Source organism: Lynx canadensis, chromosome C1 (assembly GCF_007474595.2).
Source record: "Lynx canadensis isolate LIC74 chromosome C1, mLynCan4.pri.v2, whole genome shotgun sequence".
Taxonomy (NCBI): domain Eukaryota; kingdom Metazoa; phylum Chordata; class Mammalia; order Carnivora; family Felidae; genus Lynx; species Lynx canadensis.
In genome coordinates, this window is record NC_044310.1 from 153,655,896 (window position 1) to 153,674,824 (window position 18,929).

An 18,929-nucleotide genomic window follows, 5' to 3' on the forward strand; every position below is an offset into this window, starting at 1 on the left:
GAGCTGTCAGCACAAGCCCGACGCGGGGCTCGAACTTACGCGCTGTGAGATCATGACCGGAGCCAAAGTCGGATGCGTAACCGACTGAGCCACCCAGGCGCCCCTAGAAAGTCTTAATGAAGCCAACCCTCCAAGCTGTACTAAGTAATATTCCTAGATAAGTAGCATTCCCCACAGACTGGATACTGCCATAACTCTGCTAATAATTAATGGGGATACTAATAACTTTTACTTATTTATGGTTTTACAATTGGTAATGTTTTTCCAAATATTTAAAATTCATTCTTGTAGATGCCTCTGACAAAATTCTAAGAGTAGAAAGTGCAGCAGGCTAGTGAGAGACATTCATTAGGGGTCTGGGCAGGCTTTCTGGCATCCTTTTATGTGGCTGGCTACTTAACCTATGAATAGAAATGGCTTTGACTGTGTGTGTGTGTGTGTGTGTGTGTGTGTGTGTGTGTGTAGACAGAGGAGAGAGAAAAAGGAAGTGAATGAATGAAGTATATCTGAGGTTCCTCTGCCTCGTATTTGCTACCATGGCAGAGATCTTGATTTAGTTCTGTCTTCCTGTCATGGCAGCTAGAGAGGAAACACAAGTTCCAAGTACTGAAGACATAAGCTGTGCAGGTGGAGTGACTCAGATGGTCCATAAGCAGTTCACCAGAAACCACACGAGAATGTACCATCTGTTACTGCTGATCTAGAGATCAGATTTGAACCCAAAGTACTGGGCAGAAGCTAAAATAAAACCATTTCCTGCATCCAACAACAGCAAATACTTTACAGGCTCTTAGATTTTAAAAAATCTTCATAAAAGTAAAGTTCAGTATACTTCTCTCTTATATTCAAGTTGGAGAACGGGTTTGTGATTTACACATTTGTAAGTGAGGACAAGTGCTAATTGTAAAGGACATACATAGTGCTTAATATTTCCTTATTCCATTTCCCTGAGCAGTTCCTTACCCCAGAAAAGGTGTAAGGTAGGCACTGGTCTTCCTCTAGAAGCCAGCCGATCAGTTAGTGTATTTAAAGCTCTGTGGCGTTTAGGCATTTCACTTCACACATTAGACCCATTCACATGGCGCACTGTGTAAACAGCCTCTAGGAATAGATCCTAAAACTAAGCCCTTTTCAGTGTGATTGCTGAAAGAACCACTGTGAAACAGGATCATGTTTTTCTGCTGACTCGTACAGTGGATTTTTCGCTGACTGTATAAGGGATTCCCAACAAGCCATGTCATCCAAGTTTACACAAAAAGAGTGAGTTTTTTTTTTCACTTAATCATCCTTCACAAATCCACATATATATATATATAGTACAAATACATCACAAAAACATATATATGTAATATACCATCTCTATCATTTTACATGGTGTAAAATAGAGATAAATATACTTGGATAAATATATAAATGAAATATATCTGTAAAACTAATGGCTTAAATTGATTTTGGTTTTCCATATACAGTAAGATATTTTCATTTTTTAAAAATAACACAACTGATCAAAATCTGTTCCAAGGTGCCTGAATACATGTTGACTTCTAAAACAATCTTAGCAAAAGGGCAATTCTGTAAAACATGTTTTAAATCTCAGTACTTAATTTCTCTGTAAGAATGTTTTTAAGGAAAAACAACTTAGTTTGGCCCTATTAAAGGCTGGCATTCATTTTGGAATGCAGTTGTATAAATATTTATACTTATGCTAATATAAACTAAACCACCAAACGTGATCTTCAAATCCAATTTTAGAAAAAAATAACTTGTAAGCATTTGAGTATGAAATTCTCTTCACACTGGTTGAAAAAGAAAATTTTATAACTTCTATTCCTCATCGTGCACTTGCAAATTTGCAGAATTAAATTATTTACAAGTCTTCCTGAATTAAATGTAGTAGAGGGATCAACTAGATAAAGTGTTGGAAAGGAACTGTGCTTACCTCTCTAGTCACAAAGCATTCAATTGGGTACGTTAAAATGACAGTAACTCCATAACAGAACCTTCCAAATGTTACCAGGTCATCATTTCTGCAATAGTTTTCGAATAAGTCTCCTAAAGAATAATATAAAATAGATTTATTTCAACTGAATATTTGAGATAAACACCTAACAAATCAGATAATGGGTATTTATCATGTAAGTCAAGCTGCAGAAACTTCATTTAATCAATGGAACAGACTGCCAAGTCTAAATATAGCGTGTTTGCATTCGATAACTCTATAATTATTGACTGATATTAAAACTAGTACCTGTGCCAACTTGAAGATGATTTTATAACTAGTAGTTTTTCCCTTACTCTCATTGTTTGTTTTTAGTAGATGTGCCTTAAATTTGTATCAACATCTGAAAAATACTTTTATCCATTGTCTTCTGACACCTGAATCAACTCCCTAAATTCTTGTACACTGGTTTTATAAACTTGCTTCTGGTCTTTGTTTCTGGTAAATAAGTGACTTCGTTATTAAAAAAAAAAAAAAAAAAAAAAAAAAATGTTAAAATAAACAAATTTCCTTTTGAAATGTTATTCTTAGATCAAGGGCAATCCTGAAAGGAAGAGTAGACCAGTACATCTGGGGAGCTGAATTTCCTGTAGACCACGCTATAGGGTTCAATCACAAACCCCCTGTCACAGCAAGAATTTACCTTTCATGGTATCGGATCAACCTTGGTGTAAGAGCACTGATTTAAAAGTGTGGAAATATGGTTATTTCTGAGGAAAAGCATTATATTTAATTAGTTCCACACTAAACAATGGACCATGTACACCTTGAACCAATTCTTTTTTTTTAATTTTTTTAATGTTTATATATTTTGAGAGAGACAGAGAGAGACAGAGAGAGAGAGACAGACAGCATGCACACGGGGGAGGGGCAGAGAGAAAGGGAGACACAGACGGAGCTGTCAGCACAGAGCCCAACACGGGGCTTGAACTCACGAACCGTGAGATGGTGACCTGAGCGGAAGTTGGACGCTTTAGCTGACTGAACCACCCAGGCGCCCCGGACCAATTCCTATTTCGACACTGTCTTTTCTCAGACATCTATGAAGAAATGGAGGTATCTAACGAGGGCCCAGAAGTCATGGCGGCAAAAAGCTTCCCAGAACTGAAACAAACAATATTTGGACCTGTTCATTTCCTAAATATAACATGCTTACATTTTAAAATTTTGGTCACGTTTTCCAATTAGACTGAACAGGATATCAGATCAAAGTCACACACTACCATACTGTTTAAAAAGAAAACAAAACTGTATTTCTGTCCTTTTTTTTTTTTTCTTTAAAAAGCTAAATGACTTGGCTCTGCCAAGACTCTAATGACTCTTCTCCCCTCCTCCTGTCAATTAGAACAAATGCACATTCCTGTCTAGTGTCTCTTAGGGCAGAAGGGATTAAACCACAGAGCAGTCGTGGCAGAGGCCTGTTTCAAGGTTGACTGAAAAGGTTCCACCATTCTGAGAAAGAGGACTAAAAGTCCCTGTTCACTAATCTCTACAAAATGGGCCCTGCCCCTTTTCAAAAGTGCCTAGAACGTCAAGAGCAACCTGCAGTCCCTAGTGCCTCACAAGCTGAAATTTATCTACTAAGAGGGAAAAGAAAGGAAGCAAGCAGCGTGCACAGATAAGACCAGATTTGCCTAAAATGAAACAGCCTGAAGGAACAGTGTCAGCTTATTCCAGCTTGAGTCTAAGTGTATTTTCGGGAATTATAGCTAGGTTAAAAAAACACAAAAACCCAAACCCAAACCAACCTGTCAGCATTGTTATATAAAGATTTAATTATATCTAAGCAATTACCACTGATAACAACATTAGGAAGGTGTGACTAAGATAAAGGATTTATGTCTTACAGAGAAGGCATTTAAAAACCAAGGTTTTGTACAGACTGGAGCCTACAGGCCATTCACCTTGGCAAATGATACAGCAACAGTGATATATGGCAATGTTCTGAAACACAATTTTTATCAGGATGTTCACGATCACTTTGTTACTGCACTCTAATGGCATATGCCTGTATTATATTTTTGATGGCACTGGAATTATACTAACCACTTTGTTTTGAAGGCATTTTTACTTTTTTTCATTATTTGAAAAATGCCCGCCTATCATCATAGTCACCAGTAACCTCTATTTGAAACAATGACCACTCACTCAAGACTACCTAGTGTCATCTGACAACTAAGGGAAGAGGGTCTGGAGGATAAGAGACAGCTTTTAATGGGTCACACTTGACCAAAATGGGGTAGACAGCAAGAGAGAATGGAAAGAAAATTGGACTGGGAGTCAGGAAACTTGTTTTCTACTTTGTCACCATCCAGCTTGGGCAAGTTCCTTCACCTCTTTGTGTTCTAAGCAGGGGGTAAAACTAGTTATTCCACTTACCTTCATAGGGTTGTTTCAAGGTCAAATGAGATAATAGACCTGCAAAAGCTGTGACATGTTTGAATCACAGCATTTAGCGGGCTGTCAGATTACCCTGGATATTACACTACACGGAGGGGTGAACGCACAGGTCAAAGGAACCAGAAGAGAGAGCCATTCGGGTGTTGGGCCTGGGTGAACAGGGAAAAGAGAAGTAAATTCAGTGTGGAGTGGTGCCCTGAGGGAGGAGGGAAGGAGGGGAGGGGCTGGTTTTGTGTGAAAGATGATGTTCTGTGTTTAAGGTAAGAACAGGACAACTAAATAGGTAGGTCCTGCAGGCAAGAGACTGGAAATGAAAGGATAGGTCTGGACTAGAGTTTAAAACAAGGGCAATCTCCAGAGAATTTGTTCAGAGAAAAGAAGGCAACTTGCCTGAGCCAGTTAATGGAGGGGGTGGGTGGGGGGAGAAGGGGAAAGAAGGTAGGAAAAAGCAGAGAGCAATCACTCCGGGAGTAAAAAAAAATATGAACAGAGTGAATGATGATATGATGGTGCTCCTTCTCCTATGGGAGAAAAGACAGGATGTTCAGAACCGTTAAGTGACTCGCAGAGGTGCATGAGAATCAGAACCAAGAAGATTATTCACTTTGAAGAGCAGAAAGATACTGATATTTCTGGAAGTGAAGCTGCAGGGGGTAGTGGGGAGGGAAGCCAGAATTCAAGTGCTTTTAAGTGAAAGCATGGAAGAAGAGAGAGAATGAACTACAGAAATAAGTTTAGCAGTTTAAAAGGGAGAGAATCACAAAACAGAAACAGTAGAGGCAGGAAGGTTGAGGAGAGAATGGGCAGAAGAGATTAGTGATACTTCGGAGTAGAACATTAGGTATAATTGTACCCAAAATGAGAAGTGACAGAACCACTCCGTGTGAATAGCAAAATATGATGAGACTGAATCTCTCATTTTACCTTGGGTGTAGCCAGTAAATGTCAAGTATACACATGTAGAAAAGAGAATACTGATCAATACAGAAGCCAAGGTGGAGACGTGGATGATGCGGGACCACTTAGCTACTGTGGGATCTTCCAAAGAACCATAAACTAAGAAGCAGTTATGGTGGCAAATAAATGCTGCAAAACAAAACAAAACAAAATGAGCGTCATTAAAACAAACACTAAGGTTCTCTTTTTCTTCTGAAAATTCGGAGATGTATATGATTTTGGAATGCTACTGAAGTTCAAATACATTAATTTACTAGCTATGTCAGAAAATAACTTTCTAACGGCTTTAGGAATGAGAAATTTCACTCACATTAGGCTTATGTAGTCTCTTCATGTCACTCTTGATATAAACCAGGCCTATCCAACTTTTCTCTCCTATTTTCCATTTCCTACTGGCCTTCCAGTTTTACGGGAAATCTAAACAACACTATATTTCCAGTCCATGGCTTCTTTTCCAATCTGGGATATAACAGAGTAGCTTTAGACATCTGGCCAATTTGTAATACTTTGTGTGCAAGGTTTTGAAGAAGCACATAACAACACTTGCTCGATTTTCAAGTTAAGAAACAAGATGACTTTAATGAGTTGTCTGCATGAGGAAGAGACTTGTCCAAATTAAATCAAACTTTAGTGATGAGTGAGAAAAGTTTGAGCCTAATTTTATGTTGGCACAAACTAGATCATATGCTGCTAATAGGAAGTCTAAAACTTAGGACATCTGCTCTCCAGACACAAATACGAAACTTTTTTTTCATTATACAGAAGCCTCCATATTGAGAAAGGGCCTTTGAAACCATATACTCACCAAACGACATAACACCAACAGCCTGAATGGCGTTGGGCTTTGCAAATACCCAGGCATCTTCTGTTTTTGGTCTAGAAGATAAATCAGGTATTTAATGAATGATCAAACAAACACAAGCCTAAGCATATCAGAGAACACAAAATGCTGTCACAATAAAAACTGAGTCAGAAATTAATAAGGGGCTCCCATTAATCTTCCTTAATTGTGAATAATTTCTCAGGAACAGGAATGTAATGGTAACCTTGGTCCTCTAAAATGCATGTCAAATGTTTGAAAAGACTGTTTGTACATACATAAAATATCCACTGACTACTTAATTTTGTGACTTTATTTAGTCATCAACTTAACAAGATACATTGGTTATGCACTCATCATTTAAGATACTCACTGAGGGAAATACAAAAATTCATAATGCAATGTTCTTCCTCAGTTAATGAATGCTTCCCTTCATTCCCCTTTAACTCATTCTCCAGGCTCATCCTACCCAAGGGAAATCCATAGTTGGCAGTACAGTTTACTCAAGAAGGTGGACATGAACTAATATTAATTGAGGATGTACTTAACTGTATTCTGGGAGCTATCCTATGATATCTCAATCTTCGTAATAACACTCAAGAGTTACTGTCACCATTTAATACATTAGGAAAGTTAAGCTCTGGGTGGTGGTGTAACTTGTCAAGCTTCCACAGATAGTAAGTGAAGAAGTTGAGATTTGCTGCCCATCCCTTTCATACTGAACTGTCAGTGGCCTCAAATTCTTACCTGTGGAAGTACTTCTCAAAGACGTTTTGGAATATATGAACTTTAAATTACCCTATTCCTTAGCGTAATTAAAATATTTGTCATTCTGTCTATTGGTAGAGATTGGTCTCCTGGTTAACATATCCCTGAATAATGGTGAAGAGCCTAGGTTCCAAGGTCAGATAGCTGGTATTAGTCTTCTAGCCACTTCTACCTATTAGTTGGGTGACCCTAGGCAAGTTATTAACCTTTCTGCATTTCAGCTTTGATATCTATAAAATGTGGGTAATAATAGTAGTAACTACTCCATTGAATGATTGTGTGAACTAAATGAGATAAAATATGTAAGTCTTCTGGAAGAGAGCCTTACATATAATAAGTGTTCAATAAGTGGTCACTAATATTATCAGCTTATTATTATTGTAATTCATTGTCATTTAATAAAATGTAGGGAAATGTTAAAAGATGTCCGGCTTCCCTGAAAAAGGAAAGGCTTGAGTGAAACCCAAAAGAATACACTAGGACAGAAGAGGGGAAAAGAGGAAGGAGGGTCGTAGAAAGCATAAAGGCAATAGCTGTACACCCACCTAATTCATAAATTTGTTATTCATTCTCTGCGTAAAATAGGCACACAAAAAAAGTCTCATTTGCTTTGTCAAAGTTAGTGGGATTTCTGCATTATATCGATTTCCCCCCATATTTGAAATGAGCAGTTACACAAAAGAACTAGCTAGCCTACAAGGGAGGCCTCAGGCTGTTACATGGCTTGCCGTGATTCCCAGTTTTTTGAGTGGGAGCTGCTGCCACCTGCTGCCTCCACTGTTCTTACTGCAGTGAACATCGACTGGGAACAGAGTACCTGTCAAATTCCAACATTAACATGGAAAAATACATAGTTTGTCCATGGTCTTTAAAAAACGATGTAGAAAAGCAGCACTAAAAATTACAGAAACTTGGGGGTGCCTGGGTGGCTCAGTTGGTTAAGCGTCCGACTTCAGTTCCCGTCATGATCTCGCGGCTCATGAGTTGGAGTCGGGCTCTGTGCCGACAGCTTGGAGCCTGGAGCCTGCTTCGGATTCTGGGTCTCCCTCTCTCTGCCCCTTCCCTGCTCATGCTCTGTCTCTCTATCTCTCTCAAAAATACATAAGCATTAAAAAATTTTAAAACCAACAAAAATTACAGAAACTTGGAAGATTTTAAACTTTTTAATAGGTTTTAAAATATCTACTTTCTCTTGCTGTATTTGCACATGGATAATACAACTCATTTTTCCCTTCAGTACAGATTATGGTACTGTTCTACTTTTTATTTCTTTTATTGGTAATAAAAAGGTAGGAGTTTGATTTTCATTCTTCTTCCTCCACTTAAGTTTTTAAAATCTTTCCTGGTCCATATGTTTCATTGAATATATTCTTAGATAAGATGGAGTGTGAAACAGTACAAAGAGACAATTTTGATTTTTTTGTATTCAGCTTAGTGATGTTGATTTCATAAGATGAAAAATACCAAAAAAAGATGTTACTGATAGAATGCATGTGTGTCCAAATCTAGGTAAAGAGAAAGAAAGAGGCATTAAATATAGCTTTCCAATCTTTTATAAAAGAGCCTGAAATTAGTTCCAGAATCAACCAGCTATAGACACATGTACGTGCAAGTGAGAGGCAGGGAGAGGGAGAGAAAGTTTCTCAGTATATTTTGAGATTTCTGGAAACTTGATACCCATCGTGATTGAGAAAATGAAGTTATAAACTGTTCTGATTTTAGACTAGAGATGCTGAAATACAAAATGAAATATTATCAAATGTAACAAGCAATGTATAAGAAAAAATCCTGAGTAGGCAGGGTTTTTCAAATAAATGCAAGGGTTGTTCAATAACAAAAATCTATTAATGTAATTCATCTCATCAACAGATTAATGGAAGAAGAAAGCTTATGAGCATTTCAGAATCTGTAGAAAAGCCTACAATCCAGTATTTCATTTGAAAAATATGCTAAGCAAACTATTAATAAAATAGAACCTCCTTAACCTGATAGGAATACCTACCAAAATCTATAGCAAATGACACACTTAAAAGTGAAAATTTAGAAATATAATTAAAGGTGAAAACCAAGTAAAGATCTTTACTATCACTGCCTCTGGACTATATTCCTAGAATTTCTAGCTAATGCAATAAAACAAGAAGTCATAAGATATGTAATCATTGGAAACGGATAAATTATTTGTACCCAATAGAATTGTGTACACAGAAAACTCAGGGGAATTTACTGACAACCTGTTGAAATTAATAAGAGTATTCAGCAAGGTCACTGGATATAGGCTTGATACACGAAAATCAATAGGGTTGATGTACATAAATAAGCAAGTAAAATATTTTTTAAAAGGCAGTGTCAATAAAAACACTACATATTTTAGAAGATATGCATAACCTTAATGGCATGACATAATTTTAAGGAAAGATACAAATCAATGGAGAGATGTACTGTACCCATATATACGAATAAGAGGACTCATTATCATGTAGATGTCAGTTCTCCCCCAAATTAATATTTAAATTTAAAGAATAAAATATGATATTCAAGGAGGAAATAATTTTTTAAAAAACCCATAAAAGCAACGTAAAGATTGGTAAACATGAGAATGTTTGTATAATAAAATAATCCATATACAAAGTTAAAATATAAAGATAAACTAAACACTTGGAAACAAGATTTGTTGTGTATATAAGACATTCCAATAAGCAATGAACAACAGTCAATTGACAGAAAAGAAAATGAGAATAATTATGCTACAAGTTGCTCACTTTCCTTAATAATCAAAGAAACTCAAATAAAATCCATACAAACAGGCATTTCACACTTAATTCAACCATAGAAATGTTGATAAATTGCTGGGAAAGGACAACTTGCAATTATTACGGAGAAAACTGTAAATTGTAAAACACTTTGGAGAAGAGTTTGATAATATCTAGTAAAGCTGAAGGCACTCAAAACTTGTGAGCAAACAATTACATTTCTACGTATATGACCTAGGCTAGGAAAGTGCACACATGCACACACACAAAAATATGGATAAGGATGTTCACTACTACGTTGTTTATATTACCCAAACTTTGGAAACTCTCTCAATTTCAAGCAATAAAATTGATAAATAAATCCATAACTAAAATATGACATAAACAAAATTGTGTGCTATAAGAACAATGAAAAAGAGTCACTCAGTACTAACTGTATCAAAATGGAAATATATGAAAAATAATACTGAAGGAAAAATCATGAATTATAGAAGAGAATGTGCAATATTTTTACCATAGTGGTTATTTTTAAAAAAAATTTTTTTTAACGTTTATTTATTTTTGAGACAGAGAGAGACAGAGCATGAATGGGGGAGGGTCAGAGAGAGGGAGACACAGAATCTGAAACAGGCTCCAGGCTCTGAGCTGTCAGCACAGAGCCCGACATGGGGCTCGAACTCACGGACCACGAGGTCATGACCTGAGCCGAAGTCGGACGGTTAACCGACTGAGCCACCCAGGCGCCCCTACCATAGTGGTTATTTATATATATATTTTACAAACATACTAATCAATACTAGATATTATTGTCAATACATAAATGCATAGTAAAGTATAAAAGCATAAACAGGAATGATTTAAACCAACTTAAGAATAATAGCTATCTCTAGAGAAAGAGAAATGAATTGACTTTTAAATATGATAGTCTATTGCTGGCAAATATTGGCAATAAATATAGAAAATTATTTCAAAAGAATCTAGCCCAATTTCCTGCTTCCCAAACTTTGTATGATTATACAATATTTACTGCATAAAACCTTTCTGGATCTGAACCTAATTTTTAACCATAAATTTCCACAAATATTCTACAACTGAAACTACATTCTTCCTGTTTTCCAGTCACTCATTCAATTCATTCAATTTTCAACAAGTATTTATTGGCCACTACCTAGGTAGCAATTACTGTTTTAAATTGCTGGGGATCGTGCAGAAAAAAAAAAAAAGATAAAAGAAGTCATCTTGGTCTATATTCTATATCACAATTTAGAACAGCACTATATAATAGTGCTTTCCATGATGACAGAAATATTCTATATCTGTGCTGTCCAATATGGTTACTACTAACCACATGTGGCTATTGAGACTTTGAAATTATGGCTAGTATGACAGAGGAATTAGTTTTCAATTTATTTAATTTTATGTAATTTAAATGAATAGCTACATGTGGCTAGTTGCTACTATATTGGGCAATACAGATCTAGAAAGAGTCATATTAATAACTTTTGTTCAGAGACGTAATTATTTTCTAATTTCTAAAAGAATTAAAGAAATTACCCAAAGAGGTTTAATTTTTTTTCCTATAGTGTAGCTTACGTTGTAAATTTCAGCTATTATTTACCACTTGAATTTTCTGAAAGGCAAGTAGAAGAATGGAAGAATTGAATATAACAATAAACAGAAAGAGTACTTTTTTTAACATATAAAGAATCATGGATATCAGAGAGTCTTCAAAATAAAGCAAAAAGCAAAAGCAAAAAAAAAAAAAAAACCCAACAAACAAATTAAAATTGTTATCATGAATACAGACATGGCAGAAAAGATATAGTATATTGTAGTCATGCTGAAATACTATGAAATATGAATCAATGAAGTGAAATTTAATTTGTTATTACAAAATGATTACAGGATTCCTTTTTTTATTAAAATTTTTTTAAATCTTTATTTATTTCTGAGAGAGAGAGAGAGACAGAGCATGAGCAGGGGAGGGGCACAGAGAGAGGGAGACACAGAATCTGAAACAGGCTCCAGGCTCTGAGCTGTCAGCACAGAGCCCAACACGGGGCTTGAACTCGTGAACTGCTAGATCATGACCTGAGCCAAAGTTGGATGCCCAGCCAACTGAGCCACCCAGGCGCCCCTCCTTTTTCTTTCTTGAATTTTAAAGTATAATTCACAATAAATTACCTGTCAACTGGGAATGGCTTTCAAATGATCATTCAAATTCAAACATATTAATTAACATACAACTCTTCTAGAATATTTATTTTGTACAAAAGGAGGCAAGTCTTCTTCTGAAGAAATCCCCAAATAAGAACTACTCCCCAGTTGTCTTTGGTTTAGATTCTTCTATTGCTACTGTTGAAGTTTATTTCCCTGAGGAACTGAAACCAACTGCATTCACTGGTGTGTGTCTAGAGTTTGCAATGGAAGCCAATAGTTCTGAAATTAGTCCACCGAGGTCGATAGCATCTCTTCAGTAAGTGTTATTGTTACCTGCTGATGAATGGACTAGCTTTTTACCTCTATTTGGCTCCTACCTGCTTCTTTTATTTACTGTGATTATTTTCTGGCTACAGACCAAACTGTGGTTAATACTAATAAAGGACAACTAAAACAACAATGAACTTAATTTCCTCTATGAAGGACAACCTTACTCACAGCTGAGAAAAACCATATGGAATACAGAAAGCTGTAATGGAAAAAAATACGGGCTTTGAGGTCAGACAAACCTGGATTTAAATTTTAGCATTATGATATACTAGCAGAGTGCCTTAGGGCAGATTACCTAATGACACTGGTCACAATTTTGTCTGCACATTATTAATAATTCTCCACATTATTATTATTAATAATAATTCTCCACATTATTAATAATTCTATTTACATATCTGGCACAGGGTTAAATAAGAAAATGAATGAGTGTGTTAGATAGTGGACAATCAGTATTGGATAAGACCTCCTTCCCACTCTTTCTCCCTTTCCTTGTGTTATCATTAAAGTAACAATGCATGTCTTAGTCTGGCTGTAAGAACCTGCAAATATATGAAATGCAATCTTCATCATAGTATTCATAATTCCTTCAGAGAATAAAGGGACCTTGAGGAGGTTGAGCTATTTTATTTAAAATAAGTGAATGATTAATCTTGAGAATAGACACATATGCTACCAAATAGGCAGCCATTTGGTTGATAATGATGAAAAAGATGAAAAGGCTCATTTATCCTTTGGATATTCACAGTAAATATTCAGTATTCTATCCCATATACTGATTTTCTGCACAACTGCATCTGTCAAACTGGTGCACCTTCCAGCTGCCTAAGGCCATTTTAGACAACCTCAGGGTACGTGGGGCTGCTCACCTTACTCCAGGGTTTATATCTTAGTGCAGCCATCAGTCTCCCCAGCTGAGCTGGGGCTCTGTGTTGATATGATAAATTTTGCTACGGTGGTGTGGAGACTACCACCAATGGAAGATAATTAAACGTTTGAATAAAAGAGGGCATTCATTAAACCTGAAGATATGTGACATCTAAGATGAGTAGAGAGGCAAACTGCCTGATTATTTAATTACTGGATAATATCTTAGACTAATCACTTAAAAGAAGAAAAAAACAGTTAAAAATTAACCTTTTGCATTTTAAAGCTTCTATCTACACATACATGCACGCATGAACACATACACAAATTAAGGGTTATTCTTACTATTTTTTTGTTATTTCAATTTCAAATTATAGAAAGGGTTTATTCTGTCCATATTACTAAAAGTTCTTCCTTTTGTATTTTACCACAAAGATTATAAAAGAATATAGTTATATTTTGTCATTGGCATTGAGAAAATAGAAGTACAGTGACATTTAAGTTTATTTCTTGAACACTTACCACTACCTTCTTAGAGACAGTCAGAGGCTACCTACCTGAACAGGAAACTTAAGAGTTTCACTTTGTGGAATTACTTGGGGGACCTGCATTTTGTTTTAATAAGGTGAAATGGCCTTACACGTATTATAAACTCTTGAGGCATGTGTGTGTGTGTGTGTGTGTGTGTGTGTGTGTGTGTGTAATAGTTTTTGGAAGCAATAGGAAATAGATCTCTCACAATTTTTACCATATTGAATACACAGTAACTTTTGCTGAATGCATACATGACAGGCAGAAATAATCAATTCCCAATTTTGGGTGCTAGAGAAATACCCAGTAAAACAAGATAAAATCCTAGTCATTGTTTTTCACAGCTATCTCTTCCCAAAGCTATAAGTTAATTGCCAATACATACGATAGTTGTTCTTTCTTTTATTTCCTAGTCTCTTGATCAGGAACAGCATAATAGCAGCTGTAAACTAAGAGATAGGGAAGGGGATTAGATAATCCAGTAACTGGATACATTTCGAGATGGGACTTTCTAACCATCCCCTACCTGTACACCTGTATGGTAAGGTCTACTCCCTTCATGGCATAGTTGCAAGCCCCACAAAAAAGGAAATATACCTTCTTTCTCTCCTCAGACCTTATGAAAATGATATTAAAGGAATTTAAAATGGGAATAAATTCATGGGGGAGGGGATAATGGAAAAGAGACATCAGTGGAGAAGACATTTTGAGAACAAGAAAGCAGATGCTTACGTGGTTAGCTGCTGAGAATGGAAGAAGTAACAACCACAGAGAGAGAGCTAATGATGAAAAAGAGCTGATTCCTTTTGCAAAACTTGTGTGTGTGTAAGACTCAGAGACAACAGAAAGCTATGTGGGATGCCCTGGAAAATGGAGAAAATAAAGAAAAATGAAAGATATGAGATCCTGGATATAAGGCATCTAACACAAAAAAGAGGATGACAGTGGGGCTGCAAACAGAAATCAATCCATTCAGAAAGGAGCAACGGGGTGGAAGGCTAGAAGGCTCTGAGTGGGAGGTCTCCAGGAAAAAATAAATAAATAAATAAATCGGTAGATTATCTAACATGTTTGAGCATTTGAAGAAAGAGTAACAAAATGATCAAAATCAAAAGCTAAACTAGGACAAAATATTTGCAAAAGACACATCTCATGAAATACTGTTATCCAAAACACACAAAGAACACTTAAAACTCAAGAACACAAACAATCCAATTAAAAATGGGCCATAGAGCTTAACAGACCCCTCACCAAAGAATACATACAGATGGTAAATAAGTATATGAAAAGATGCACCACATCATATATCATCAAGGAAATGCAAATTAAAACGATAACGAGACACCACAACACACTCACCAGAATGGCCAAAATCCAGAACACTGACAACCCCAAATGCTGGTGAGGATGTGGAGCAACAGGGACTCGTTCATTGCTGGAGGGAATGCAAAATCACGCAGCCACTTTGGAAGACAGTTTGATGGCTTCTTACAAAACTAACATACTCGAAATATACAACCCAACAATTGAGTTATGTGTTATTTACCCAAAGGATTTGAAAACTTCTGTTCATACAAAACCTGCACACGATGTTTGTACCAGCTTTGTTCACAACTGCCACAACTTGAAAGCAACCAAGATGTCCTTCAGTAGGTGAGCAGATAAATTGTGGAACATCCGAACAATAGAGTATTACTCAGTGCTAAAAAGAAATGAGCTACCAACCCATGAAAAGGCATGGAAAAATCCAAAATGCATATTGGTAAGTGAAAGAAGCCAATCTGAAAAGGCTATACACATATTGTATGATTCTATATTTCATTATGGAAAAGGCAAAACTATGGAGACAAAAAAAGATCAGTGGTTGGTTGGTGTTGGAAGGTTAGGGGAAGGGGTGAATAGGTGGAGCACAGAGGATTTGGGGGGCAGTGAAAATACTCTGCGTGATAATACGATGGGTACATGAGACTATACATTTGTGCAAATCCACAGAATGTACAACACCAAAAGTGAACTCTGATAGAAACTATAGGCCTTGATGATTATGATGTACTAATCTGGCTCCATCAATTGTAACCAATGTACTACTCTGATGGGGGGTGTGGACAAAGGGAGAGGCCACACATGTGTGTGGTTAGTGGGTATATAGAAAATCTCTGTACCTTCTTCTTAACTTTGCTGTGAACCTAAAACTGCCTCAAAAAACTCAAAGCCTTACCAAAAGAAAAAAAAAAAAAAGCTAACTTGGACGTCCAGCTAAATCTGGTTAGAAACACAATCAAAAGCAAGTATTAATTCTGGGGGAAAAAAGTATACAAGAATAGAAATATAACTAATTTTAAACATGGTGTTATATCTCCATGTATTAGGATATGGTCAAAGGGAAAGATAACTTGAGAGAGATAAATCTTCATCTACTATATAGGCAAAGAGTGAGAATCCAGAAATAACAGTTACAAGCACATTATGCAGAGGTAAAGATGTAAATGTCAAAAGATACAGATGAAATAGAAAAGGATTTGGTAAAAAGGTTTCTCTATTTCATTAAAAGCCATTTGTAATATTTGATTTTGTAAAAATATATGAATGTATTCTTTTGAGAAAAAATAAAACCAAATAACAGCAGTACTGGGAAGAAGCAGGATCCTATAAAATGTCTTACAAAGTTTCAAATGGATCATGGCAACATAATGGAGGCTTACCATCAGGTTCAGAGGATTCAAGACATAATGCTTCAAGTGTTTTAATATATTTTTTTATTAACACAAATAGAGACTGGCTTATGGCAATTTGCAACCTTGGTACAGCAAATTACTTTCAAAACAATGACAGCTTCTCTTACTCCGAAAAAAGAAAAAAATCCAGTCAGATGCTTAATTATATTCTTTCTAGAAACGTTTTGTACGTGTGGAGGGGGATGGGAGTGGGGAGGTTCAGGGACATAAATTCACTTTGCAACATCATTTCCACTTGGATTCTTGGATTCAGACATTTCATCCTATTTTGAAAGGCAAGCTCCACCTTATCTTCACAACAGCTAAGCATTTATAAGGCAAAGCAGCAGAAAGCCGGTCCTATCCAACGTATCTCTAGTCTTCACAGACTTATGAAAACAAGCTTCAAGGGGATTGCTTCTGATCCTGAGCACATCACGCCTCTGATCGAGGGGATCAAACATGATACCTCTCTGTGGTACCTGCCCAAACTCTTTTCGGCTACACATAGGCATACAATCATACAATCTCGGCAGAGCCTGCTTTTCTGTTAAGAGATCCTTACATATTAACCTTGTCAGCCAGACACATCTGAGAGTTAAGTGGTCTGGCAGGCACACAAACAAAGGCTCCACATTTCCTGTCACACCACAAGCTATTAATGATATAGGCAGGTCTGCCCATTTCCCCAGCTTGGGCATCAGCTGACAGCTCTCTGCCACCTCCTTGCTCCCAGCTCACATTTCTTCTGATTCTCTTCTGTAAACAATCGTGGTCTATCTATGTGAACACACAAAGCTGTTCAGGAAAGTTCTTGGGAATCACTCTAAACATCAAAGCTGATCCTTTTTTAAAAAAACAAATTTTACACCAAGCTGATCTTGAACTAAAATTTACATAAAACATTATGCTGATTTTTTTTTGCCAAAATATAATTTTTATTTTTTATATGAATTATATGAAAGTTTGCACAACGTGGTACCATTAACATCACAAATACTTCTTGTTTTCCATTTGGGACGCCAATCACTTTTGATTCTTATTCTATTACCTACTTATTTCTTCTTTCCCACTATTGGCTCCAATTCCTCTGTGAACTCTTCAAAGTTGGTGTTAACTGTTTTTGTGAGTTGGGACTGAAAGGGCAGAGAGTGGGTGGGAGGGGACAGACTGAACTTTTGGGTAAAATGAAAACTTGTTAGTATTATGAGTGTTGTCTGGGTTCTCTACTTTGTTTTTCATGAAATGTTTTTAAATTAAAATATAACGTGGGTTCATATTAAAATAAAGGTAATTTCAGATGTGAGCTCCAGATAATTGTTTCCAGTGGGTTCCACTTGGGTTACGCCATTCTTCACCTTACACATTGTTCCTGTACAATCTTTGCCATACCAGACTCTCCCTAAACTCAACCTGCATTTCCAAAACACTGAATGACTTCTACTCTTTCATTTTCTTCCCCATTCCAAGAGCTACTCAAAATCAAGATATTAAAATATTAAACGTTTCCTATGATTTTCCCAGACCTGCTTCCTCTCTGAGTTAACAACTTAAAAGAAGCAAGCATCCTTCCTCTGTGTTTCCATAACACCATGCTCATAATTCTATGAAATAGTCTATTGAGGTTATCTTTTATGTATTTGTCTTCCCTACCTCACTCCCCAATGAGTTATGTGAGACCTGCAGAAAGGAACTGTGCTATATTGATCTTAATAGACGTATATCCTAAAAAACTGACCCGGTAAGCGAATGCTTACTGACTGAACTGACTCTCCCATTTTCTCCTTTTGGTGGTGAGTTCTAGGCCATCTAACAGTCCGGTTGTCCAAGCTGGACACTCTGACATCAATCTCCTCTTCTTCCTCTTCTTCACTTCTACCAGCCTTTTTGTCTTTTGCCTGAATGCTTGCTATAGATAGACTCCTTCCGAGTCTTTGTACCTCTATCTATACTCACCTCTGCTGTAAGATTAGTCCATTGATAGGGAGACTTGCTGCAGTTGCTCTCCTGCTGAAGAACCTCCAATGCCCCATCAGCTAAACAACAAATTCAAATTTCTTAACACTACACATGAAGCTCTCCTTCCATGTTGGTCTCTGCCAGCCTGTCTATGGTCATTTATTTGCATAGCCTAGTCAAACTCTCAGCTCAGAATCACCAAAGTCTAGTTACTTCCTAAACACAGAGGGCTACGTAGGTGGTGGAGATGGGAGAATGGGGGTCAGTGGATTAGGAAAGCACCATCTTCAGTAATTTTTCAAATGAGGTAACATGAGGTTACCTTAAGGATCTCTTAAGGTAACATGGAGACATGGCTGTTGTTAAAACTGTGATAAAATATATATTTGAGGAATGATTTAAAGCAACATAGAGTTTTTGGGAAAATTCTCAAGGGCAGCACTTTATTTTCCTTTGATAGTTCCCAAACCAGTGGCAGTATCCCTCCTAACCTTGAACTGCTTCTGCCATTCTACACATCACATGTTAAAGACATCACATGTCTGGGCCTCACACACTTTGGCCAATAGTAGTTTCCAACCTCTCCCCATTTTCCTTTTTGACCCAACTAACATTAGTACATTTTTTTTCAAGCAGGAGATCATATATTCTCTTATCTTGAAATATTATTACCT

General features: G+C 36.6%; 1 protein-coding gene across 1 annotated transcript in view; it reads right to left on the bottom strand.

Annotated features, from left to right (window-relative positions):
* SLC38A11 (solute carrier family 38 member 11) overlaps positions 1 to 18,929 on the bottom strand; it is a 55,746-nt gene that overhangs the window by 11,201 nt on the left and 25,616 nt on the right. Inside the window, exons 8-10 of the mRNA XM_030324554.1 lie at positions 6,162 to 6,232; positions 5,324 to 5,485; positions 1,940 to 2,052 (exon numbers count right to left, since the gene is read on the bottom strand). Of these exons, the coding sequence (XP_030180414.1) occupies positions 1,940 to 2,052; positions 5,324 to 5,485; positions 6,162 to 6,232 (346 nt within the window). The remainder of the gene's footprint in view (positions 1 to 1,939; positions 2,053 to 5,323; positions 5,486 to 6,161; positions 6,233 to 18,929) is intronic.